This window comes from Leptinotarsa decemlineata, unplaced genomic scaffold (genome assembly GCF_025532065.1).
Source record: "Leptinotarsa decemlineata unplaced genomic scaffold, Ldec_3_MD MMD2_P_RNA_scaffold_2, whole genome shotgun sequence".
NCBI classification, from domain to species: domain Eukaryota; kingdom Metazoa; phylum Arthropoda; class Insecta; order Coleoptera; family Chrysomelidae; genus Leptinotarsa; species Leptinotarsa decemlineata.
Window position 1 is genome coordinate 6,112,122 of NW_027412529.1, and position 27,986 is coordinate 6,140,107.

At 36.4% G+C, this 27,986-nt stretch overlaps 1 protein-coding gene across 1 annotated transcript; it reads left to right on the forward strand.

The window, feature by feature from the left end:
• Window positions 1–27,598, forward strand: LOC141485544 (uncharacterized). The gene is made up of 6 exons (XM_074182390.1): window positions 1–628; window positions 15,224–15,292; window positions 20,116–20,205; window positions 20,278–21,447; window positions 25,245–25,400; window positions 27,464–27,598. The coding sequence occupies exons 4-6, from the start codon at window positions 20,362–20,364 to the stop codon at window positions 27,524–27,526; spliced, it is 1,305 nt and encodes a 434-aa protein (XP_074038491.1). The 5' UTR covers window positions 1–628; window positions 15,224–15,292; window positions 20,116–20,205; window positions 20,278–20,361; the 3' UTR covers window positions 27,527–27,598.
• Window positions 27,599–27,986: the final 388 nt, after the last annotated feature.

The window sequence follows — 27,986 nt, forward strand, 5'->3', positions numbered from 1 at the left end:
GTTGGTGAGAGAAGGTTGAAGAAGAATTGTCAGAGTGAACGACTGAAGTCGTCACGCAATATTTCATATCCAAAAATATCTGCAGGTTTCTAAAACCATCCTATGTTGGGGATTATCTGGATTTATTGCTGTTGCGTTATAGTCTGGGTGAGGCGTTGTGGATTGTGAAGACCTTGTTGATTGTTTTGGAATTTTGGGCAAATTGCTCATTCAGCACCCGATCAGGGGATTACAGCCTCTGACACACCTTTTTCTTCGTTTCACCACTCCTGGTTTATTTTAGAGAAACCTTTGTGCAAAAGTTCAGGTCCGAAATACATCGTTTGGAGGCCGGATTTGCTTCGGAAACTCTTTTGAAGGACCATATCCCTTTTTGAGAAACTGAGTCCAAGTGTCGAGGTTCAGTTGGAGGGCAGGGATACTTTTCTGAAAGTCGTGCGGGCTGTTTTCAGTCCAAGCTTCATTTGGGAGACTGCCGATCCAAGATCCTACCCCTGCACGATTTGTTGGAGGTTCCACGATTCAGCTATTCCTGTTTCAGGCCCCCCCGTTAGGACCACAAGTCTATCCGGATTCAGATAAGTGTTTGAACACATGAGAAATATACTCCTATTTTGATCTATTCAATGTAAGTTTTCACGGATGGTAGAATATGATGTGTTGTTTTTCCGGGTGTTCATCCGTTGTGTACTATTCGATAGTCGACGTTTCGCCATCATCTCAGATGGCATTATCAAGACGAGTTACTGCTTCGCTTCGAGAGAAAAACAACACATCATATATATATATATATATATATATATATATATATATATATATACTCTTGATCAAGTACTCTTTGATCATTCCCATATTGATTTCAATTCAAGAGCTACCGGTATACAGCTGTTTCATATATATATATATATATATATATATATATATATATATATATATATATATATATATATATATATATATATATATATATATATATATATATATATATATATATATGGGTGACTTGGGTACTTACGATGCCCAATAGGCTGAAACAGCTGTATACCGGTAGCTCTTGAATTGAAATCAATATGGGAATGGGAGGTTAAATATCTGGGAGTAATCCTAGATTCCAAATTGACCTGGAACCAACACTTGGATAAAGAGGAAAGCGGAGGTAGCACTGATGCTCGCCAGATGCACTTAAGGAAAAAACATGGGGACTTAAACCAGACATGGTATATTGGCTATACACGTTGGTGGTTAAACCCATGATAACATACGCATCTCTGGTCTGGTGGCCAAAGGTGAAGCAGGCGACCGCCATCAACATACTAGGCAAGGTGCAAAGACTTGCATGTTTGGGAATGACGGGAGCAATGAGAACTACCCCAACAGCTGCATTGGAGACACTCCTGAATCTACCTCCTTTACACTTTGTGATAATGGGGGAGGCCAGGATAGGCCAATTCAGACTTGAAAACTCACCGAACTACAGAAGATCGGACCGAACAGAAATTTCGAAACAAGTGAAGGAGCATATATCGAATATGTGTAAGTACCACATGACACCGAAGTACACCTTTAACATAAACTTCACGGCCAAAATCATAAGCCGTGAAGAGTGGAAGACCATTAGTCATCCCGAAAACATGTTTGGAAAAAACACCTGGTATACAGATGGATCGAAGACCAAACATGGAACGGGAACTGGAATATACCGAGCGGATAGAAATCTAAACTACAGCTATCCGCTAGGACTATACACATCCGTATTTCAGGCGGAAGTGTATGCTATCTTGCAGTGTGCAAGACTTATTAAATTGAGACCTCAAAGAAATGAGCGGATCAATATTTTTACAGACAGCAGGAGCGCACTAGGGGCTCTGACAAACCCGAAGGTGACATCAAAACTGGTCTGGGAATGCCATGAAGAACTGAATGAACTTGCAAACAGGAACAAATTAAGTTTATACTGGGTGCCAGAGCATTCAGGAATCACAGGTCATGATGAAGCTGATAAATGCGCTAGACGCGGATCATCAACTTCATATATAGGTCCTGAACCAGCTCTGGGGGTATCAAAATCACTGGTTCGAAACCAGATTAGGATATGGACCAATAAGAAGCACACAGAGTACTGGACAAAAGGACCTGGCAACAAACACAGTAGAACCTTCATTGGGGAACCGTCCGAGAAAAGAACCGAAGAACTACTTCAATATAGTAGGGATCGGCTCAGAATAATTACAGGGTTACTAACCGGTCATTGTCCGCTCAGAGAACACCTGAATAAAATGGGGCTGTACAATGGAGACCTCAGCTGCAGATCATGCAACGAAGGGATAGAAACAGCTCTACACATCTTATGCGAATGTGAGATATTGAATCACAGAAGGCAGGCAATATATAGACGTATGAAATTACGTCCAGAAGAATATGACGAACATCCAACACGGGACCTGTACAAACTAGTACAAGGAACGAGACTGATGGAATGGGTGTCATGAGAAGATGGGAAAACAAACGCAATAAGCCCAAGAGGCTGCACTGTTTCTTGGAGACTTGGACTAAATGGACAAGTGAGACAGCTCCCAAGGTACAAAAAAAAAATGAGTTGTGAATTTTTTCGCCATTGAATACAATTACAATTCATACTTACAGTAAAAATGAGTGAACAAAATTATTGAACATATAAATTGACGAAAAAGTTAAATATGTATAGGATTTTTTGTGGGTTTGACAAATGTCATACCTTCACATAAATGTCATTTCTCAATGGGTATGATGATTTTATAATTTTTGACTCTAAAGAAAGAGTTATTGATTGATACAATTTTTATTATTATTATGTTTCTGATGTAGTTCCAGTAGGTTACTGTACATGCTGCTGAGATTATCAATGTCTTTTCTTATTCATACAATCAGAAAACTTATTAATTTCAACCATTTCAAGAAAAAGGCGTTTGGAAATATTTTTTTCTGTATGTAAAACGTTGATATTAGTGTAATTTGTTTTATGTCCTGTTTCTATAGAATGTTGTGCTAATGCACATGATTTCTTATTAAGCTTTATATCACTTTTATGTGAAGTTATTCTATCATTAAGAATTCTAGATGTTGTTCCAATATAGGTAATCCAAGTTACAATTGTTACAAGGAATGTTATAAATTATATTTGACTTTTTTGTAGTATCCGTTTTATCTTTCAATTTAGTATTCAAATCCTCTATAGTCTCAATATTTTTTGGCGTATTTCGATATTTTGTTCATTATGAAGAAGTTTTATGATATTTGAAGATAAATTTCCAAGTTTAGGTATAGATTTATGAGAAATATTGATAGATGAACTATCATTACATACATTTCTGTTGATCACATCGGAATTTATATTACTGCCAGTATTGAAAATTATTTCATTAAGAAGTTTTCTGGGATGAGAATTTTCGATCAATATGTCTCTAAGAAGTGTGAAACAAACAGAAAAAAAAACAGGTCAATTATTATTTCTCAATTAGAAGAGTTCTGAAGAATTTCGAAATTATCATTTTAACCTTTTGTAGTAATAGGTACACAACTTGTCCAACGAAAATTTCCACAATTTCTCTGATATAATGGGTAATTATGGGAGTAATAAATGTCGAAAATGAATATGCTCATTAGGTTCTACATATTAGTGACGACAAATTGCTCAATTGTCTGTCTACCGGAAAATAGAATTAACTTGTATATCTAACAAGGTTATCATTCATGCCTAGTTGTTGATTTCAAATGGAGAGAAACCAAAAGGACTGTCTAACTTGCTTATTGAAAGCAGCTTGCGGAACTGTGCTAGTACCAATGGAGTTCAATTGTCCCCACGACCTCCAGAGAAACAGTTCCGTTAAAATAAAGAAAAATATTTATTGTTTCCAATGGATATGCTTGTCTCTGAACGTGGCCGTAACAACGGCAATCATGCTATGGAGGAATGAGTGTAACAATCCAAATGGACATTGCCTCAGATGGGTAACCGAAGCCCTTTCTTATTTCAGTGGATACTTCGGCTGGTTTTGGAGATTGATGACGATTCCCAGTAATGTAGAGGCATACAACGGATACTTAACTATTCGGAAGCACAGGGAACACTTTCTGATACAGACGCAGTCTTTTGAGAAGGAGTTGGAGAGTTTCAGACAGATGCGTCGATATTTCAACATATTTGCTTGGTGTTTCACCTCCGTGAATGCATACTACGAAATGCGGGTTACGGGATTCTGTGACATTTACATGCACCTCTTGAAAGTTATGGTTTCGCATTATCTGATCTCTCTTTGCTTCGAGCTGTCGATGTTGTGCAGTTTTGGAAAGGCAGCGGCCAATTTTTACCTCTTCTCTTTGAAGAACTCGATGTTGATGTCGATATCTCCAACGGACAAAAACACATTTTACGAAGATCATCAGGTTAACTATGACCACGAATTCCAGCACGTGGAACTCCGAGAAAGAATTGCAAAGAGAGAAAGACTGTTTATGGCTTTGATGAGAAACGGAGATTTGTTGATGGAGATGTTGAATCCCTATTGTTCAATTTTCGTCGCTAATCTTATGATATATATCATCCTAGATACTTTTCTTCTCACGGATCCGGAGGTGGCTAGACAAACGGAAAATTTTTACAAGTACATGTTCCTGAAATTTCCTATTTTATTGGTCACAGTGATAGTGACAAATCGAGCTGAAGACGTTAATCAAATGGTGAGAATTTCAATAGTAATAGTAATAATCATTTTATTGATCAAATCCTACTTGAGGTAGTGATTGTATAGCGAAGAAGTTGTGGTTTCTTAAACCTTTTATAGTTGAAATCAAAATACATCTCATTAGTAGGTTTTGATATAGCGAATTTTGAAACGGTTCAATATCAACAAGGCGTCTGGTGCTGATGAAAGGCCCGTCATTGTACTTAAAAAGAGCGCAAATGAATTCGCACCAGTATTTTGCAGACTTGTCAACTTGTCTTACAAGAAAGCGATGTTTTCTTTTTGTTGGGAGATCGCTCGCGTTCAACCTATTCCCAACAAAAAAAAGGTAACAAAAATCTTCAAAATAACTACAGATCAGTCGCTCATGGAGAAAGTCGTAAACCACCATATCCTCAAATATTTGAAAGGCATCAACATCTTGAGCGATCATCAATATGACTTTCGAAAACAAAGGCGACCTTGTATCGTGTGTCACCCATATTTGGAATAATGCAATCGAAAAATTTGGAGAATTGAAAGCTGTTGCGCTTGATATTTGCAAGGCCTTCGACCGTGTGTGGCATGAGTGTTTGCTGGTCAAACTTCGATGCTATGGCTTGTCAGATCATTTTTGTGTACGACTCTTCAGCTTCCTGTAATAACGTTCCCTGCAAGTAGCCGTCGATGGATATCTGTCGAATACTTTCACCATCAACGCAGGTGTTCCCCAGGCCTGGCTCCAACCCTTTTTTCATTGTATATCACCGACTTATTGGAAACCCTACAATCCAATATACAGAGTGTAACTTAGTAAGTGTAAAACATTCATGGAGGTGATTCCTCATCGAAAAAAGATAGGATCTTTCATATAAAGAATTTTCATTGGAGCATCCCTTGTTAAGATACAGCCCCTGAAAGGGGGTACATTAAATTTGTATAACAATTTTTTTCACAAGCACTAAAAAAGTTACAATATTGAAATTGACCTGTCGTTTTGTACTACCAAAAAGAACCTCAGCCAGAAATTTATTTGATTTACCCCATTGTTGTAAGAGGTGGAAAACGCAACCCTTAAAATTTATTTCAAATGTATGTTTTTGTCTTATTATCTGCTTACCATTTAAAAACTTATTTTCGATAGCCTGTTTCATTCTGAACAAAAAATGTCTTCTGGGTTTTTCGCCCAAAATGAACCAGTTCGCAGCAAAAAATTATTTTAGGAACAACTACAGAGATACATCGACATAAATGCGAAAATACGAAACTAATCTATCTAGTAGGTCGCTATTAGCGATAGTGACAATTAAATTGGTATGACGTTGTCAGTTTGTGAATTTTCGGAATTGACTTAATACTAACTGTGTATTCAACGAAAGTCATTTTTTGTGGAGGAAAAAGTCAGTTTTTTATCGACCTCATTATAATTTTTATATTTTTTCAGATTGTGGAAGGTAACAATTACCCAAAAAAAGGTCGATAAAAAACTAATTGTGTGTTGTTGTTTTGTTCTTAATTTGTTACTTTAATAATTCACTTGTTATTAACATGGCATACATAAATGAGGAAATGGCTGATATGCATTACGTTTACGGTCTGTCGTAGGGGAATGGCTTAGAAGCTTCAAGAAGATATGCTGAAATGTATCCTCAACGGCAGCATCCTTCACATAGAATATTTGCTCGACTTCATCAACGATTACGAGAACATGATTCATTCGACAAAAGAACGCAGGATTGTGATCGCCATCGAGAAGTACGAACACCACAGCTTGAGGAAGCAGTACTTAATTTGATTGAAGAACAACCTACTACCAGTACTTAAAAGATTGCTTGCCAGCTAAATGTTGATCATATGACGGTATTTCGAATTTTAAAGGAACAACTCTTATACCCTCACCATCTGCAACGAGTACAGGCACTGTTACCGCGAGACTTTCCGAACCGTCTTGAATTTTGCAATTGGATGCTGGAAATGAATAGAAGAAATTGTGACTTTCTGAAGACGATAGAATTCACAGACGAATGTTGTTTTTCTCGGGACAAGATTATTAATTTTCAAAATTATGACATATGGGCTGATGAAAACCCTCTCGCTATTGTCGAAACTAACCATCAAGAACAGTTTTCTCTTAACGTGTGGCTCGGAATTATTGGATATGAGTTAATTGGGCCTCATTTTCTACCTCCTCAATTGAATGGTGAGGCATAAGTTCATTTTCTAAGAGAAGTGCATCCAGTACTGCTGGAGGAAGTTCCTTTGGGCGTCAGAAGGAATATGTTTTTTATGCATGATGGGGCTCCCGCCCATTTTAGTCAAGTAGTACAGCATTTAACTAAAACATATGCAAATCAGTGGATAGGTCGAGGAGGACTACAGAACTGATCCGCTCGATCCTCGGATCTCAATCTTCTCGATTTCTCTATTTGGGGCCATTTACAGCATTTGGTTTATCGTACTCCTGTTCGCCATGTAGAGGATTTAAGAAACCGCATCATCGATGCGTGCAGGGTAATCAGAGAGGCTCCAGGAATATTTGAGCGAATACATGGCTCAATGCCCCGACGTCTAGACGCATGCCTGATGTCTGAAGGTAGACATATTGAACATTTACTATGATTTCTACATGTTGTGTGTTTTGTTACTGATAAATTAGTTTTGTTTATTACCCTTTAATCGTTCAATGCAGGTACTAAATACAAAATAACAATAAATCCAGTTCGCATTTATGAGATGTATCTCTGTAGTTATTCGCAAAGAAATGTTTTGCTGCGAACTGGTTCATTTTGTGCAAAAAACCCAAGAGACATTTTTTGTTCAGAATGAAACAGGCTATCGGAAATGAATTTAAATGCTGAATAAATGATAAGACAAAAAGTTACATTGAAAATACATTTTAGGAGTCGCCTTTTCCACCCCTTACAACCATGGGATAATCCAAATAAATTACTGACTGAGTGTCTTTTTGGTAGTACAAAACGTCAGGTCAATTTCAATATTGTAACTTTTTCAGTGCTTGTGAAAAAAATTGTTATACAAATTTTATGTACCCCCTTTAAGGGGCTGTATCTTAACAAGGGATGATCCAATGAAGTGTCTTTATATGGAAGATCCTATCTTTTTCTCAATGAGGAATCACCTCGTTAAATGTTTTACACTTATTCAGTTACACCCTGTATTGCTTTGCTGACGACAGCACACTTGTCTCGTCATTCCATTTGGATTCCAGGACATCGTCTACAGAGGCACATCGTCACCGGCAGCAGATTGCATATCTTAATGATGATCTAGAAGTGATTTCGAATTGGGTTGAAACTAACCAGGTTCAATTCAATGCCACATAAACTCAGGATTTGGTTTTCTTCAAGAAGATAAATGTCTTCAAATCGTATATGAATAATGTCAGGTCAGACAATTCCGCTTTCTGTTTCAATAAGTTTGTTGGGTGTTAAAATGGACACCAATATGTCTTGGCACAATCATGTCGCTGGAATTGCAGAGGCTGCTTTTCAAAAGCTTGGAACACTGTTCCGAACCAGAAAACTGTACATATCTTAGCAATCTCAGATACTTTATGAAGCTCGGATAAAACCTTCTTTGGAGTATTGTTCTCACGTATGAAGCTCTGCATCCAAACATACCCTGAAGTTGCTGGATTCCATTCAGAAAAGAGCCATCTGCTTGATTGGAGACGCGAACATCACGTGCAACCTCGATAGTCTGGAGCATCGAAGAAAGGTTAGAGATTTGTCTCTCTTCTATAGATACTTTGACCTTGCACATTTGATTCCAACAAGAGAGTACATATCAGAAATACACGACGGACTGTTGCTGTTCATCGTTTTGAAGTTCAACTCAGTACACCTCGAACTTCACTGTTCAAGAACTCTTCCACCTGGAGAGCTGCGTTTATGTGGAATGAACTTCATGGAAACGTTTTTCCAAATGGTTCCACTCTGAGAGTGCCTTGAGGGTTTTCCCGTAGTGCTTGGGTTTTGTCCAAAAAAAAATTCATTGAATATCGGCCAGTTCCATTCAAATTCCTGATTTGATTTTCAGAAAGAAAATAGGAGTGTTTGTTTGAAAGTGGTCGACAATGTTTCATTGTGAATTTTACTAGTTCGGACTTTCATTGTCTAATATGATCCTAATATGACTCGTAATCTATGAAATAACGGAATGAATAGCAAAGTATCAATTCATACAAGCACTATAGAGCAATGGAAGTACAATAAAACGAATAAAACAACGTGATCAAGATGAAAGGCGAAAATGACAACATAGTAAAATGGAATTAAAAATACAAATGCGGGCAAAAATAAAAGAATAATTAAAAAAAAGGCCAGGACCACTTGTTGTTAGTTGATGAGTCCAAACATGCTCTGCTATTCCCGATTTGCTGGTTTGTGTTTCTTGTACGGACTTTTAATGGCCTCTCAGTTTCACCGATACATGATTTTCCAAACTCACAGGGTATCTGATAAATGTGACTCTTGTTGGAATCGCAGTCCGCATTTAGTGGCCTGGTTTTCGTGAGTCTGCTACTCTAGTCCTCTGGTCTAGGTCCTCGTTTCCGGATAGTTTCTTCCATATAACATGGAAAAATGGAACGAACTTACCTACAGAAATAATCATGGAATCGGTGTACTCAACTGCTATTTCTGACTGAAGGGCGAATTCTTTACGCAAGATGAGGGACTGCCAATGGGGTCGCCACTTTCACCGGTTATAGCCAACATATATATGGAGTGGTTTGAAACTCTGGACGTTGAAGAAGCCCACAAGAAACCCCGAACCTGGTTGAGATACGTTGACGACATAGTATGAAAATATGGAAATACAGAAGTAGACACCTTTCTGAAGCACGTCAACAGCGTAAAACCATTTATCACCTTCATAATGGAGAAGAAAGTCCACAACGAATTGCATCTATTACACGTTGGGTGAAGAGGACCGACACTATGTGGGAAACATCTGTATACCGAAACCCCACCCACACGGGATGGTATCCGGAGAACAAATCCAACCACCACCAATCTGTCAAAAGAGAAATCATCAAGACTATAGTAGATCGTGCTTTCGGGCTCTGTAATACAAAAGAAGATTTCGAGAATGAACTTGACATCATCAAAAATGATCTTCAACGGAATGGCTACTCCAAAGCGATTGGTGGAACAGACTTTGGCTAAAAAACAGCAGGAGCCTCGCAACGAAGAGAAGCCGTCACAACCAGTGCTTTCACTTCCCTACATCAGATGATTATCGGAATGGATAAAAAGAATTGCGGCCAAGTACAACATCAGAACCTGCTTCAGATCCGGAAACACTATCCGTAGCAGCCTCAAGAAAACCAGGCCACCAAGTAAAATTCGAAAATGGGGGTGTGGTTCAAAAAAAAAATTTAAGAATTGGCAATCAATTCAACGAGTTTAACAAGTTTGACATGTTTCTTATTGGAGTGAATTTGGGACATAATAAGTTTATTCTCATTCTACGATTTTGCAATTTTTGAAGTCTATAATTCTGATTTTGATTCAACAAATATAGTTTTGTGGAGCAATAGGTTATGCGGAATGATATAATAGTGTAGCGAATTGAAATTTTTACCCATTTGTGAAATAACTTGTATATCTGTGGAGGATCTCAATTTTTGTTGATATTTTTTTGTGAAAATTCACTCTTTGCTCAATGACTGAACTCTTTACTTTTGACGAATATGAATATGAAATACTTGCAATTCATTTTTGAACTTTTCTCACATGAATCGTTCGTTTTGTTAGTTGAAAAATTTGAAGTGAATTACGGTATTCAAAAACATTAATATTTTTTTATTGTACAATATTTGTCAAATGAATTCGTATTGTTTTTCTGCGGCTTTTTTTCCAAAGATTACCAAAAATTAATCGCTCTATATAAATTGTTGTCCCACTGTGATATCTTGCCCCGTTCAAAAGTAAGGAGAATGATACTATTTACGTTTGCACTGTAAATGACTGTATTATATGAAATTTCAGCTGAGATGAGTTAGTTATTTCCAAAATGTGATTGTCATGTCCAGTGTAATTTCAGAAATGATGACCATTATCAGTCAAATATTTATCAGTAAGTACATTAATGATTTATTCACTGGGAATATTCTGATAATAGTGAACAACAAAGACAGGTCAATATCAGTAGTCTAGTGTTTCTTTCCGTTTCTCATGCATCGAGATGATTGAACAAGAAGAATTGTCTCACTTGTTTATTAAAAGTAATATATGGAACCCAAGTTTGTGTTTAATAAACCCTACAAAATACAAATTAAGCAGAACACAGAGTCAGATGCTAAAAATGCAATACGGATTTATACAGACGGCTCAAAGACCAAAGAAGGCTCAGGATGTGGAGTGTACTCTAAGTCACTAAGCCTAAGGATTAAGTGGGGAATGGGAAGAAATACCAGCGTGGTCCAAACAGAACTGGCTGGTATCTCAATCGCCACAAAAGAAATAACCAAGAAAGGAATTTCTGGCAAAAACATAACAATCTGCACTGATAGCAGACAAGTACTATTAGCCTTGAACAGACAGCGTGTTACCTCAGGCCTAGTACTAGAGTGCCACCAAGATTTAGCCAAAGCCTCGGTAGATAATAACATTATCCTGAGGTGGGTTAAAGGGCACGACAAGAATAGAGGCAATCGCATTGTCGACTTTTCAGCCAAGGAAGCGGCTGGACTAAGAATTTTAGGACTCAGTGGCACCCACGGCCTGATGACTTCGACAATTGCGGAACTAGTCAAATGTTACACCCATGCTCAATCCTTGAAGAGATGGGATGAAATCAAAGGATGCAATCTTGCCAGGATCACCTTGGGCGACCCTGGGAAGCTGGCGCCGAAGAAATATCTGGCGATGACCAGATGACCACTGTCAACTAAGGAAACACCTCCATAATATGGGGCTAGTAGACACACCTCTATGCAGGATGTGTGAACAGGAAGATGAGAGTCAGGCATGTCCTGTGCAAGTGCCCGGAGTTATCGTCCATAAGAGAGTGTGTGTTCGGCGAGTCTTGGCCTACACCTGCCGATATAAAGGAGATGTCTCCCAGCGAACTGTCCACCTTCCTGGAAAGGACAGGATGGATGATGACCTAGGAAGACAACTCTTTGGGAGGATGTACAATGGGTCACATGTGGCCTAAGTGCGTGGGCTTACACTCACCCTCCCTACTCTACAGATACAGATATGGAACTGTTCTGGTCCCGATAGACTTAAAATATCCACATATCAAGTCGCCTGTCAGAATCAATAAAACGAAATATTCTCTTCAAGTGACTGGTTCAGTTTTGAGTATTATTATCACTGTGGCAATCATAGGATCCAAAAAAGATTGCAATATAATGGATACCAACTGTTTCATACTAGTTAGAGAAGGCTTATTTTTTCTTTGTGGTCATTTCGTCTAGTTTCGGAGGCTATTCACTGTACCTGACACTGTTACATCTTACAACGCTTGGAACAGTATCCAAGAATTTAAGAACTATTTTCCAATTCAGTATCCTTCCTTCGAAAGAGAACTGGAACTGTTTACATTGAAGATGTTGCTGTTCAACCTCTACGTGTACGGCTCTGCTGAACTCTAAAAACATAATTTGGTCCCCAGCGGGGCAGGCACAAAGTATGTAATAATAATAATAATAATAATAATAATATGCTTTATTATCATAAGACATAGTCTTGTAGGCAAAGCTTGTGTAGTACATATTTAAAAAAATGCAATACATACCAACTGAAATAAAAATATAAATAGTGCATGGATACAAACCATGTTAAAATGAAGGATATAAAAGATTTGTAGATATAAAAGTGTAAAAGTCAAGTTTATAAAAGAGTGAACATAAAAAGTAACAACTTAAGAGCTCCTTAATGAATAAAGATGAAAAATATGCGTAAGTCAGCTAAAAGCTATCGTTAAAATATTCATCCAAAGTATAATAGGGTCTATCAGATAGAAATTGTTTGACTAACTTCCTGAATTGGAAGTCATTTATATTGGCAGATTTTATGTCCATACGCGAATGATTGTGCATTTTTCCACCGTTGTAAAATATGTAGTCTCTGGTAATGTTTTCAGTTGCACAGTGAGTTTCAGAGTGTGTCTGCAGCTTCGGGTGTTGTAATGGGAAGAGGATGCAGCAAAGTTTAATACATGCTTATTTATTGAACACACAGATTCCACTATAAATAATGCAGTTACCGTTAGAATATTATGTTTTTTGAAGAAGATTCTACAGGAGTCTCTTGGTTCAAGGTTTCCTATGAACTGTATTGCCCTTTTCTGTAAAATTAATAGACTTCTGAATAAAGTTGGACTGCATGCTCTCCAAAACGGTATTCCGTGGCGTAAGTGAGAATCTATGTGCTCTACTGTTCCATCATTTTCCAAACAGAGGCGACACACATTGTCTTCCGACAGTCCGAGTCACTGCATATAATAATTCAAATGACAGTGACCTGTAAGAAGGCCTCTTTGACATCGTAGTTCATCCCTACTGTAGTCTAACAACTGTTTGGTATCACGCTTCGAAGGGTGAATAAACGCCTTGGAGTGAGTCAATCCTGGAAGATTCTGCCAGAAGTCCATTCGTCTTTTTGCCATCCAGGTGTTCAATCTTTCTTTGGCAAAGCCTAGATGCCAATGACAGGTTCTGATCCGATGAAGCTGCTTGCTGCACCCTCCTTTGCAAGTGAGTCAGCAGCCTCATTGTCTTCCAAGCCAGTATGGCCAGGAATCCAGACCAGAGACAACCTGTTCAGTCTTCCTATCGAGGAGAGTCGATTTTGGCAATTTGATACCAATTTAGATGTTGCTCGGTAGGAGCCAAGAGCTTTCAACGCCGCTTGACTGTACGAGAATATATTTATTGACTTGTGTATGAGGTTGGATTCTACCAATTTTCCCGCACAATTCAATAGCATAAATTTCCGCTTGAAATACAGTCACATAGGTTCTTAGGTAGGCTGATATCTCTGTCCTGTGTCTACGACTGAAAACACTACAGCTACAGTACATGTTGTTTCAGACACTTTTCTTATGACCGACCGAGAAGTGGCCAGAGAACCTTTGAATACATCTTTTCACAATTCCCATTTATGGGAATATGTGGGAATATATGTTTATGGAGTTCCAGGCTGATAAAGTCAATCAACTGGTGAGAAAAGTTACAATTCAGGTACAGTGTGCCTTTAGTTGAAGCAACAATTGAAAATATTTGGAGAATTTCTGTGCGTGACTATTCGTAGTATTAAAGTTTCATATATAGCAAAATGGTATGCGAACAGATGCTAATCACATGAGAAATTGATGACTCTTCCTTCGAAAATAGTATCTATTGCTGAAAGAGATGGCGTAAACATTTTTAGTAGTCTTTGTGTAATAAGGTTTATTGCAAGCTAAATTATATCCATCCAACAAAAGAAGCAACCCAAACAATGGTAGATGAGTGATCAAAGCATGATGACTACGCATATTTGCATCTATTGGGTGATATAAACAAGCCTCCTTACGCTGGCCAATCAGATTTAAGTGCAATCGGCTGGCGAAATTAAAGTGGTCAGTTGTGTTTTAACGCCTGTGGTGTATACGTATACGTTATTTTGAAGTTTATAATATTCAATATGTCAATTACTGATACGAGTGAAGAAACTGCTGATTTGTGTCTCAACACTACTTTAAAAAAATCGTATATATAGCCGTATATTATAAAAGAACCGTCGTTTCTTGGTGCGACTCTATACAAGTAGCCTTGTCTGCATGATAATATTTTGGAGCACTCCGTTGCTTGGTTGGACAGAGTATAGACAATTCGAAAACGTATTGGTTTCCACTTGGATAATGAGTTATTCAAGTTTTTGTCAAGAAATTAATTCATTACATTTCAATTAAACATACATGCGGTCAAATTTCGAAAGGCAACCTAGCAAAAGTGCATTCAGTTAACTATAATTTTATATAAAAAAAACTTTAATACAATATGTTCAAACTCTGTAATAACACATGGAGAAGTTTCTTCAATCCCCCTGCTCCATTAATAATTGAAAATTAATGTTTTTTACTCTAGTTTCACCTGAAATATTTTCTGTATAGCTGTTTTACAAATATATTTTAGTTTTTACTCACCTAAAATTGAAAGGTTCAAGGTAATGTGCAGCTGATATTATCATATAGACTTCATTATTCTATATAGATAGTAAAAAAATGTACTGGGGTAAAGAAAAAGAAACCATAACAAATATTCGTTGTCGTATTCATGATAGGTGAAAACATCCCTTACTAATGGTGCAATCGTGATAAAATATTCATTACAGTTCAAGTAATTGGTATTGCTGGAAGTGTACAACTTATCATGACTTAATATTTTCTATCAATAATCCCAAATGGAAACGTAGATTGATTGATTTGTATGGTATGTACATATAACGATAATATAATCAATATTCACCTATCGTATTCTTTCCATTGTTTTTTCTTTGTTCTAGAATGAAGATGTTTTATCATTTCTGTTCAAATATCCGATCAGCAAGCTGACTCGACAGGAAGCTGCTCAGGTAAGCACACTTTCTTCATATGATATTCAATTCAATTTTGACTGGTTATTATATTTTTCATGATTGGAAACAAACAGTGGAATGAATAAGAAACATTTGAAATAATTATAGTACATTTTTCTCCATTGAGATTGATTCATTGATTATTTTTATATACTTTTTTGGAAGATTTCCGTTCCCACAAAACGAGTATTTATCGAAAATCCATCTTACTGAATACTGTCTCCAGTTTGGAGATACGAAACTGTAAATCAATTTTTTAACGTAAGTAATAAAGTGGAAAATGGTAAGTATTTGATTTCCAAGAATAAAACTTACTTTTAAAACAAATATACACAATTTTTTGTACAACTGTCCTGTTTTCATACTAGAATAGATAGATTTAATATTTCTATAAAAACACATTTTGACATCTCTTTTCAGTTAATTATTTTCATGTTTGAATTTCACTAGTTTGGACTTTCATTCTCTACTATATAAAATGATTTGAAATCTCTGAAACAACTAAAAAAGAAGAATTGAAAATGAATATCTGAAAATAATAATTATATTAAGCAGAATAAACCTGGAATGGAATAATAGTGAAATAAAATACAAGTAAAAATAGAACAATTGAATAAATAAATATAAAGAAATGAAAAAAGAAAATGAAAATAAAAAGTGGAGGATTCCAAGTCACGTTAGTTCACGACGTTTCGATTGTTAGTATCAACAATCATCTTTGGGTGATGACTGGACTGATTCCTCCGAGAGATGACTATTTATAGGTCGTTTGAGTACTTTCACTTATCCCCGCTTTCCATTTTCCGCTTCACTGGTTCCGTGGGAGATGATCGTTTTGGCGGGAGTTGGCCATTTTTCGCTTGATGATGGGTTTCCATATGTTGCGTATTTCTACGCTGGCTTGGCTGAATACGTTGTTGGACAACATGTATGCGGCTTCCTTGAATTTTCTCCTAAACCAATGTTTCTCTCTGTGCAAGATCTCAGTTTGGGACCACTCGATGTTGTGTAGATGGGTCCAAACATGGTCTGCTATTCTTGATTTGCTGGTTTCCCCTCGCTGTGTGTGTTTCTTGTGCTCGGCAATGCGAACATTCAATGGCCTCTTAGTTTCACCAATATAGGATTTTCCGCACTCACAGGGTATCCGGTAAATGCAATTCTTGGAATCGCAGTCCGCGTTTGGTGGCCTGGTTTTTGTGAGACTGCTACGAATAGTGTTACCGGATCTGAAGCAGGTTCTGATGTTGTACTTGGAACCAATTCTTCTTATCCTCTCCGATAATCCTCTGATGTAGGGAAGTGCAAGCACTGGTTGTGTCGGCTTCTCTTCCTTGCGAGGCTCCCGCTGTCTTTTAGCCAAAGTCTTTTCTTCCATCGCTTTGGAGTAGCCATTCCATTGAAGATCAGTTTTGATGATGTCTAGTTCCTTCTCGAGACCTTCCTTCGTATTACAGAGCCCAAAAGCACGGTCCAATAGAGTCTTGATGATTCCTCTTTCAGTCGATTGATGGTGGTTGGATTTGTGATTCAGATACTGTCCCGTATGAGTGGGTTTTCGGTATACAGATGTTTGCCACTTAGTGTCGGTCCTCTTCACCAAAACGTCTAAGATAATCATTCACCATTTGCACAATGGAGAAGGAAATCCACATTGGATTGCCATTAGTAGACGTTTTGGTGAAGAAGACCGACACTAAGTGGGAAACATCTGTATACCGAAAACCCACTCATACGGGACAGTATTTGAACCACGAATCCAACCACCATCAATCGACTTAAAGAGGAATCATCAAGACTCTATTAGACCGTGCTTTTGGGCTCTGTAATACAAAGGAAGGTCTCGAGAAGAAACTAGACGGAATGGCTACTACAAAGCGATGGTAGAAAAGACTTTGGCTAAGACACAGCAGGAGCCTCACAAGGAAGAGAAGCCGTCACAACTGTGCTTGCACTTAGAGCAAATCTGGAATAGCAGACCATGTTTGGACCCATCAACACAACTTCGAGTGGTCCCAAGCTAAGATCTTGCACAGAGAGGAACATTGGTTTAGGAGAAAATTCAAGGAAGCCGCATACATGTTGTCCAACAACGTATTTAGCCAAGCCAGCGTAGAAATACGCAACATATGGAAACCCATCATCAAGCGAAAAATGGCCAACTCCCGCCAAAACGGTCATCTCCCACGGAACCAGTGAAGCGGAAAATTGAAAGCGGGGATAAGTGAAAGTACTCGAACAACCTATAAATAGTCATCTTTCGGAGGAATCATTCCAGTCATCACCCGAAGACGATTGTAGATACTATCTTACATTCTTATTTATTTCGATAAGTTTCAAGGTTTTGGCATTTTTGTTGTAATATTCTTCTTGTTTTTTGTGAATTGATTTTATTTGGTTATTTTTGGTGAAATTGGTTTCAAATGAGTTTTAGAAGTTTCTAGACATTGATAATTGTGATGAAAATCCACTTTCTAATGGGGTTTTCCTGTACATGAGAAGTATTAAATCTAAATCTTTTTTGTTATCTATGGCTTCGATCAACTTTTTTTTAACAGTTTGTGTTTGCCTTTCTATCACCCCACTCATTGAGGATAGTTAGGACTGAAAGTGATATGATCAAAACTGTATTCAACGAAAAACGCAACAAACTGAGCCGATTTAAATTGCGATCCATTGTCTGAAATCACTATTGCTGGAATACCTAAGCGACTAAATATTGCTTCAAGATGTTGATAATTTTGATTCTGATGATGTTTTGGAAATGACCGCGTCTGATAACACGTTGTATGAAGTACCTGGAAAAACAATGTTTGGTCGAAGAATGAAAAAACCTGATACATTGAATTGAATTTTATGGGCCTAATTTTGAATGAGTAAAAAAGTTTTAATTTTTTGGAGATCCTACCGACTTCGCCATGTCGAGGTTCCTTGAAACATTAGCTGGAGATAGACTGACTTTAATTTCTTCCGCACTCATTTTTGTTATCACTTTTTACATACAAGTACAATCCATGGAAAAAGCATCTAGGTACAGTAGGTAGCAGAAATAACTATATTCATGACATTAGCCTTCATACATTCGTATGAACTTCTACTTTACAATTTCAACTTTTTCAGATTTTGGAAGATAATAATCTCCAAAAAAAGTGGATGGAAATCTTCTGGTTTTCTTTACAAAAATGACCTTCGGTTCACAAGTCTGCAAAAAAAACTTGCGCTGATTTCAAAAATTGCATTTGTTTTTATCTATCACGTAAGGTTTTCCTACAAAATAAGGATGAATTAATTGAAAAACTACAAAAAAACGAGAAATTGTGAATTTATTTTTATTATTTTAACATGAAGTAAAAGCACAAAAACGATGCTACATAGCTAAACTAAGCATAATAGTGATACAAACGTGTTTGCAAAGTGATTATAAGTCTTTGTAAAAACGTTTTCTTTTTCCGTCAAAGCTTCTTTTGGTACTTTTTCAGCTGTGTTCTTGTGAATTTTCCCTTTTCAACATCCAACAGTAGTCTGCCATCATATTAACATTCCACCGACCATGGTATCTGCGTTCCATTCCTTTTATGTCTTGATGGAACCGTTCTCCTTGTGCGTCACTTACAGCCCCTAGATTTTCGGGAAAGTGGTCCAGATGTGAGTGTAGGAAATGGACTTTGACAATCATGTTGCAGCCTAACATTTTGTAGTTTTGTATCAATCCAGCAACCAAAGTTTTGTAGTTTGGGTCTTTTTTGTTTCCAAGAAAGCCTGTTATAACAAGTTAAAATGAATTCCAGGCATTTTTTTTTTCATTTCCATTTCATCTTTTGAAAGTTTTCTTATGTCGGGCCCAACGAAGACTCCTTCTTTTAGTTTAGCATCGGATAGACCAGGAAACTTTTCAGAAAGATATTTGAAACAACCCCCTTCTTTGTCTAATGCTTTCACAAACTGTTTCATTAGCCCCAATTGGATATGGAGTGGTGGAAGTAAGATTTTTTTAGGATCCACTATACTTTGTTTTTCAACATTTTTAACTCCAGGAATAAGAGCCTTTCTTATTGGCTACACCTGCTTGACATAGTGTTGTTTCCTGTCACGGCTATCCTATGCACATAGAAAACATGGAAAGTTAGTGTAACCACTTTGTTGACCTAGAAACATTGAAATAACTTTCAAGTATCCACAAATGGTCCACTATTGATCAGAGTAGCTGAGCTTATTAGGAACAAATTCAAGATTTTCGTAGTATTCTTTCAAATGGACTGAGTGTCCAACAGGCAGAGAAGCATATTGGTTCTCAAGTGTGAAGAAGTACAGCTATCAAACTTTTTTTTGATGAATTGATGAAAAGTCCCCATTTCTCTGGTTCTTACGTTATGTTGAACATTTCCATGACGCCGGGTAGATTGTTGCAGAAAACTAGGTCACCTTCTTGTGTAAAAAAGGAACAACTTCCCTTTCTCTAAATCGGTACCATAAAAATGAAACATCGGAAGCTAACATATGTCTTTCTGTAAGTCTAAGTCAGAAACATCGAACCCATACCAAACCTAAAAACCCATTTAATAAGAAAATTCCAGGTGAAATTTGTGACTTATCTATAGGTGATAGAATTTGTTTACTGTTTTTTCTGTAATTTGCACACAAAATACTGTCAAAATCACTAGTTAAACATCCTACAATTTTTTCATCGCAGACCTGTGAATCCGACCCTTTTTCTTGCCTGATTTCTGGAGTATCAAGTAACATTCTTAAAACCCTTCATGTTTTTGAGGAACTCCAACCAAAATAGATCCTAGAACATCATTGACAAAATATTTTTGTAGGTGGAAATGCTAGTTGCTACACTCATACTTCAGAAACCAGTAGTTAGAGCATCAGACACCATCACTATTGGGAGAAGATTACTCGCATCGGTAAGCAAAATTGAGAGACCGAAATTGTATTCATAATTTCCGGAATTATGATCTTTTACTTTGAAATTCTAGATATCTGGAACCGTTCTCACGTACGTCTTGGTAGCTCTACAGTTCCGGGCAGCTTGGTCTGAAACTTGAGTGACGGTCCCCAAAATGCTTCATTATCTCAAAAAAGTATCGCCAGCTTCAATTCCTCCGAACAAGCAAGCGCCAACAAATCATAAAAACGATATTTGTTTCTGCAAAACAATTAGGCCAATTTTATACGCATGCAGATTCTTAGGATTGTGCCCCATTTTGATGAGTCATCAGGATGGCAAATGTGTGTTTCGCAAATCCTGGCCTTTGTATATACACAGTGTGATAGTCTCTTGTTATTTCACTTACGAAGTGGTCACTTATCTGGACATTGACAAATTAACTCACCATAAATCACTCTTACCACTTTTAGATGATATAACTAATATTATTTATGGATGTTACGCTGTACTGGCTACCATGGTAGTTCTGCTGAGGATACCAAAACACGTTGACACACTGAATCAGTTGGCAGTAGTGTTCAGAGATGGCGTGTTCTGCCACTCAGCAAGAAAAGTAGTACTTCTAGTTCAATATGGAATTATCTCTCTGGTTTTAATAGCCGTACTGATGCAAGGAGGAGCTTTGCTGTGGCTCCACTCATCTGCTTCATATGAAACAAACTTCACCATAGGAGGAATGTTGCTCAGATTGACGCAAAATGTAACTTTTCTCTTCTATGCCCAGTTCTGCACTTACATTTCTGTGATCGTTGGAACACTGGCTTGTTTCGAAAAACTAACCCTGAGCTCGTTGGGTTACATTCCTGTGCACCCTACGGAAGGAGTAGACGAATCCAATAACACCAGAAGTTTCATGGGGATCATCCCCATCAAGCTATGCAAGGGCGAGCACCCACGTCCTGTGAAATTTTCCTTCCTTAACGCAGGTGGGGTACTAGAACACCTGAGGATCGCACACGAAGAAATTAGCTTGTGCATTTACAGTTACAACGAGAGCATGAATCCTTTTTTTCTTCTCCATATCATTGTGGAACTCGTGCTGCTGATCGTCCATTGGTACGCTGTGATCGTCTTCGTGGTGTACTCTTTCAATAGTACTGAAGCTGACGCGATTCATTTACTGAATTGCTTGTTCGTCCTTCTCCATACTTGGGGACTGTTTGCATTTTTGAAGAATGCTCAACACATGAAAAATATGGTAAGTAAATACACTGGAAACAATATGACAAAATGAAGAAATACATGTGAAGTGAGTTCGAATTATATCAAGGAGGTTGCGTACAGCGCCATCTGCCCGCGAATAGATCAAGCAATAATGTCGATACATATTCTGTTGTGAATTTGGTTATAGTTATTTTGGTTAAATTTTTTTACACATCTTATTGTGAAAATAAAGATTATGAGATTCATGAAATTATCTGAATAAAATTATCATTTGCTCGAAGACTACATCAAAATAGTTCGAACTCATTTGCAGCTAAATACATACACTGAAAATCCGAATTCTTTTTCATGAAATGAAAAAATTTAAAAAATTTGCAACTTTGCAAAAAAGAATATTCCGCATTTCAATGTGGGTATTTTCTGGAAAAGATGTGGCATCGAACTTTCATATTCAACAAAATTGTGAGATCGGAATAATGTTTTTTTGAATCGGGAGAGTCAAAATTCGAAAAATAAAATAAAAATCTAAAAAAAATCGAAATGACAGTGGAGGAGAGTTCAAATTTTGAGAAATGGAATTGAAAACTGTGGAACTTGTTTTCTTGAAATTTCTGTAAATTTTTTTTTTTTGGAGATTATCGAAAAAAACGTCAAATTTGACAGGATCAAAGAAGCACATTACATATGAATGGGGCTGTTTTTCACTATTACCCTAGTAAAAATTCAATGCGGAATCAGATTTTGAATGAATCTATTAACAAAAAACATATGTTGCGGACTTGATGTGAGACACTGTACATATTCTTTTTTCAGGCATTTCATCTACTTCGGTTTAAAGAATATCAAATTCCTCCAAAAGTGCTTAGTGGCTAAGAGTTTTTGCGATTTTTGATATGAAGCCAGAGCATAAAGTTGAAATTCTGATTCAGCATTCCAAAAAAGGGACCCTATAAGAAACCTACTTCTACAATTTTTTCTTGAGAATGCTGTTTTCCAATCTTGAATGATTAGACTGAATATATTGAAATGATGATTTAGTGCAAAGGCAGTGTACTTGGCTATCGGTCAGAAGGTCATGAGTTCGAATCCACCTTCCACTAAATATTTTTATGCGAGAATTCATCAAAATGGAGATATTTTTTGTTGCTAATATGTTTTTAAGCGGAACGAACATAAGTCGGAATAGTTATAGTATTTCCGATACCAATTGGAACAGCACAGAGAAGGAATCCCCGCCTCGACATAGGCGTCGGCATATTATTTTTCAGTGGTAGTTTTTCAGTTACTTATTCTTACAATCATAGCAATTGATCACCCCATGAAAAAGTTATCTTAACGGAATTTTTCCACCATGGGTAATTATGAGAAACTTCGAAATTTAAGGTAGTTGATTTCCGAGTCGAAAACTCTAAAATACAATGAAAATACAAATAATCACACCGAATTCTCGTCAAACATATATTTACAAAATAATAGAGACCAGCAAAATTGCTAGAAAAATCAAAATTCTCCTTCGATATATTCGGATGAGGTGGAATCATCATCGAGTTGAATAACGATCGAATTTATGGAACTTTGCACATAATATTTGTTTTCTTCTTTTATAACGTGGGCCACACAGTTCTTCCACACATCACTATTACCTACTTCATTCACCACTCGCCTTATATTGTCAAGCACTACAGCTTTCAGAGTCGGTGACTGATTACATTTCCGCAGGCTTTCTTTTATTGTGGCCCAAACCACTTCAACTGGATTGAACACACAATAGTATGGAGACAAACGTAAGAGAATATGACCACGTGGTTTACACATCGAATCAATAATATACTCTTTTTTGAAATTACGTTGTTCTATGGTCGCCAGTAATACTTTTTTCGTTGGAATCTTCTATTTCCATGTCATGATTTCGCATGAAATCAACAATATCAGCTTTTTTTGTGTTATTGTTTGGTATTGTAGTCAATAACAGAGAATGATACGAAGCGTTATCCATAACAATAACCAAGTTTGGAGGAATTTTTGGGAGAAGCTGCTCACTGAACCAGGTTTCGAATGAAGCCGTAGTCATATATTCGTGGTAATCAGCAGACTAATCTCTAATATTTTTGGCCGACAGAAGCAAAGCGTTAGGTACGAAACCACTTTCATTCCCGGCATGCAAAATTATAACACGTTTTCCTCTTGAAGAAGGTGTGTTCAAAGCACAATACTTGATTTCGTCTACCCAGCTATATTCGACAATATCATGGGTGTCAAACCAAGTTTCGTCGAGGTGGATACTCCTTAACTTTTCATTCGCCTAAAATATTCTTGTCGTAGTTGAACAATGCGTGTCGATTCCATTATGACCATCCGATTATTCAATTTTTTATATTTGAAACCACAAGACAATAAGACACCTCGTAGAGTTTCTAAAGATTTTTAATTGTAATAGGGATATTCGAGTAATTTATACCAAATAATTTCCAAGGTTGCTACTTTATTTTTTTGGTATATACCATAAATTGTGCGCCGAATCATATCTTTTGTAGCAACATCAACGTTTGCGAATTTTTTATTCCTTTGTTTTCGTTTCATTGCATGGTCAATGACATCCCCTATTTTAATGACTCGAAGAACTGTCGAACGAGATAGTGTCGTTAACTCGCATATTCTATTCACAATAGCATTCTGTGAAGTGTGACAGTTTTCCTTCTTCAAGCATTCATGAATATTTAAAATTACTCGCTGAACTTGAACATGTAAGTCCTTATTTTCAAATTCCGGATCCCTGTCGATTGACACAGATTCCTCACACGTAATGTTATCATTTGTTTGAAAAGGTCCCCAGAAAGCCATATTGATGAAAGTACCTAAAAACACTAATATTTTCACAAAAATCGGTTTAAACGATGAGCTTGGAACCTTTGGTGTAAAAGTTGAAAACTTTTTCCAGAAATCAATTACCCTAACACCAAACTGATATTTTTGCACTCGACGCGCGTTTCGCTAACAAGGTTAGCATCTTCAGGAGAAGCAAATTGATACTGAATCTGAAGACAAGGGTTAGCTGTTTATATATCTGAAGTTTTATTGGTTCGATGTGGACTTTGTTTGTTAAATGAAGATTATCCTGATTGATTTTTCGGTAATTAACTAGTGGAAGCACTACCTGCAAATTAATTTGTCCGCTTTTCAATCTATTGTTGACAATTCAATTTGCAGGTAGTGGTTCCACTAGTTAATTACCGAAAAATCAATTAGGATAATCATCATTTAACAAACAAAGTCCACATCGGACCAAAAAACTTCAGGTAAATAAACAGCTAACCCTTGTCTTTAGATTCAGTACCAATTTGCTTCTCCTGAAGATGCTAACCTTGTTAGCGAAACGCGCGTCGAGTGCAAGAATATCAGTTTGGTGTTAGGTTAATTGATCTCTAGAAAATGTTTTCAAAAATCGGTTTGCAAAACCACGCACTACCTCGCCTAACCCCACGAACACACGGCACTGATAAAGAAATATTGTGAAACGGACAAAAAACTAGTATTCAGCCAGTCCAGCTAGCCGAGCCTTCATTCCTTAACTACATTTGATAGCACGTTTACTAACTATCTGGGCGACTAGGGGCCACAGCCAAGAAATGTTTATGACTGTACTCTTATTTTTATTGCCGTTTCAATTGGGAATGGATAGACTATAACTGAAGTATGAAGATTCTTTGAATATGTCTGAACATTCAGATATTATATAGGCTGATGTTGGTTGATCATCATTCCTCAGCAATTTTGGTATACATCAGAGACATATCATTATCGAAAGCTTATAATTTCATGTATTTTCAATAGATAGAGGGACTGATTTCATTTCTACTCGACTATTCCACGAGAATATCAAACGAGGAGGAGCATCAGCAAACTAGATTCTTCATAGAAAAACTCAAAAATCACCGACCCTTCAGTGCCAGTGGAGTTTTCAATATTGACCTTGGGATTGCAGGGCCAGTAAGTACATATTTCATATCTAGGTTTTATTGGGTTGTTTTGTAAGTTCTGTCCGTTTTCATGAATCTACTTTGAACTGTAATCAGTGGATACTCACTTTTGCCAACGTAAGTCGATGATTTCCATCAACCGGAAGACGAAACGTCTGTATCGGGGAAAAAGTGGCAATGTGGAAGTGCAATTCATTTTCGGATCTTTCGAAAAATATAGCCAGAAAAAAGTAAAAACCATTTTCCGAAATTTCTGTTTTTTCCTGATATCTCCGGATATACTAGAAATTTCAGAACTTTTTCAACGGCATATTGTTAGTCAGGTAAATGCGTAACTTTGCCCCGATTCAACCATTTTCGAATCTCTCATAGTTTCTGAGATCCCAATGGTGATACACTGGAATAAATATTCATTGACATATAGTTTCAAAAAGACGACATTGAAATAGAAAAAACTTTTGAAACAACCTGATATACTGATTATTACGTATACTTTTGGAGCAGTGGTGAATATCCAATATAGGTTGAAGATAACTTCACAAATATAATGGTAGTACAACCACATATCAATTAATTTCAGTGGGAAATCCGATAGTATGAAAGAGAAATTCTACCACAGAAATATTTTCCTATTTTCTCAAGAACTTCAGTAGACATTTACCTTCAGAAAGTCTTTCTTTTTCAAAACACAAGCCATGAAAAAAAAAAGATTCTTGCGAAGCCTACAGAACGGATAATAATTCAAGTACGTTCATTAGAAAGAAAAGGATATATATTTAGTGTCAGATAGATCAGGAGTTTATGAGTTGATTTTCATGGTTCTTGTTCGAAACTATTTTGTTGGCCAAATGGGGAGAATATTTTTCCAAAAAATGAAATAACATATGAGTAATTTTTTCGAACGTGAAGACCAATTCCTTCTCTGAAAGCCATCTTCTCACAGAGATACATGATTTCAACCACGACTATGATTTACCTATTGCATTTAGAAGATAAACGTTCAAAACTCAATTTTTTGCAATGCTGAGAAATCAATATATTCAAGAATTTGAAAAATTCACTGAATGAGCAAATATAAGAGGGAATTCGGAATTAGTTTATGATACCTTCATTTATGGAGTTGGTGAAATTTTTCTCCTAATGTTCAAAATTTCAGTTTATGCCTGAACTGTGTCGAAATATTAGTCATTGAGTGGGTATATTAATACTAATAATATACTTAATTATCATTAAAAATAAATCTTGTGGGCAAAGGTTGTGAAAACTAAATACAAAAATATAGAAATATAAAACGTGAATATACATACACTATAGTTCAACGTCGAAATTTTGTATGAACATGGTTGTGTACAGATTTGTTTAAAAATATTATCAACACTTATATAATAGACATATAAACATGTGATTTATATATATATATATATATATATATATATATATATATATATATATATATATATATATATATATACATTGTAGTAAATTATTCGATAATTACAAAAAAAGTATATATGACAAAACATTTACTTCCAAAAATTTCAAACAATGAATCTATATTATAACTGTTCGCAACTTTTCATCAAACAAATTAATCCATGTAACATTTCAAATCAAGTGTCATTTAAAATAGAACAAATTTTTCGAAGAATCGTTTTTAATGTGTCGAACAAATGCATGAATCAATTAAATTCAAACAAATAAATTGTTAGTTGAATAAATTGAGGAATGAATATTTGTGACAATAAAAAGTAAAACGGCGTTCCATAATAGTGGATCTATATATTCTGCGGTAGTTATTGAAGAAGTCATGGAAGTGAAGATTGTCAGTAAATTTTCGTATGTTATGCAGTTGTAGGTAAATTTTTCGAAGAAATTTTCAATCCTGTTGTAAGGTAATTCCTTTCATAATGCATACATCTTCATTAAGTTTGGTAAAATTATTAATCAATCAGAATGTCATATGATTCAGTTGTATTTACTTACCATATGAAGTACTAACTAGATTTTTTCCCAAAAAACTGATCTGTCAAAAATATTTCCCTCTCAATTAAAATATTTTTTCCTCTTTTGCAGATTTCAGCGAATATATTGACATATGTGTTGGTTGCCCTGCAGTTCGACATTCTTGATGAGTGACTCACATTCAACTACACTGAAATTTTCAAAGTATATCACACACTTGTAATATTTCACAAATAAAATTATCCAACCGCTTTTTTGTATACCTAGATGAAAATTAATATTTTCATCATCTTTCATTTATCGTCGTACAAAAATGAATAATTCAATATTCTGTTCATAATCTCTGAAATATCTAGTTTCATCAACAGGAGATGAATCGATAAATCGATTTGATAAGTTGGAGTGGAAGTAACCAGGTTCAATTCAAAGCCACGATAATCCAGGCATCGGTTTTCTCAAAAAAAAAACAGAAAGAATAAACGGGTATGTTTATAGACCATAACAAATAACAGTGTAAAAATATAACATGAGAGTGAAACTGATTCTCAAACTAGAATTATCTCGTTATCAACTTGTGAAATGTTATATATTCTCTCATAAGGTAGAATTCCAACTTACACGAGAACCTAAATTA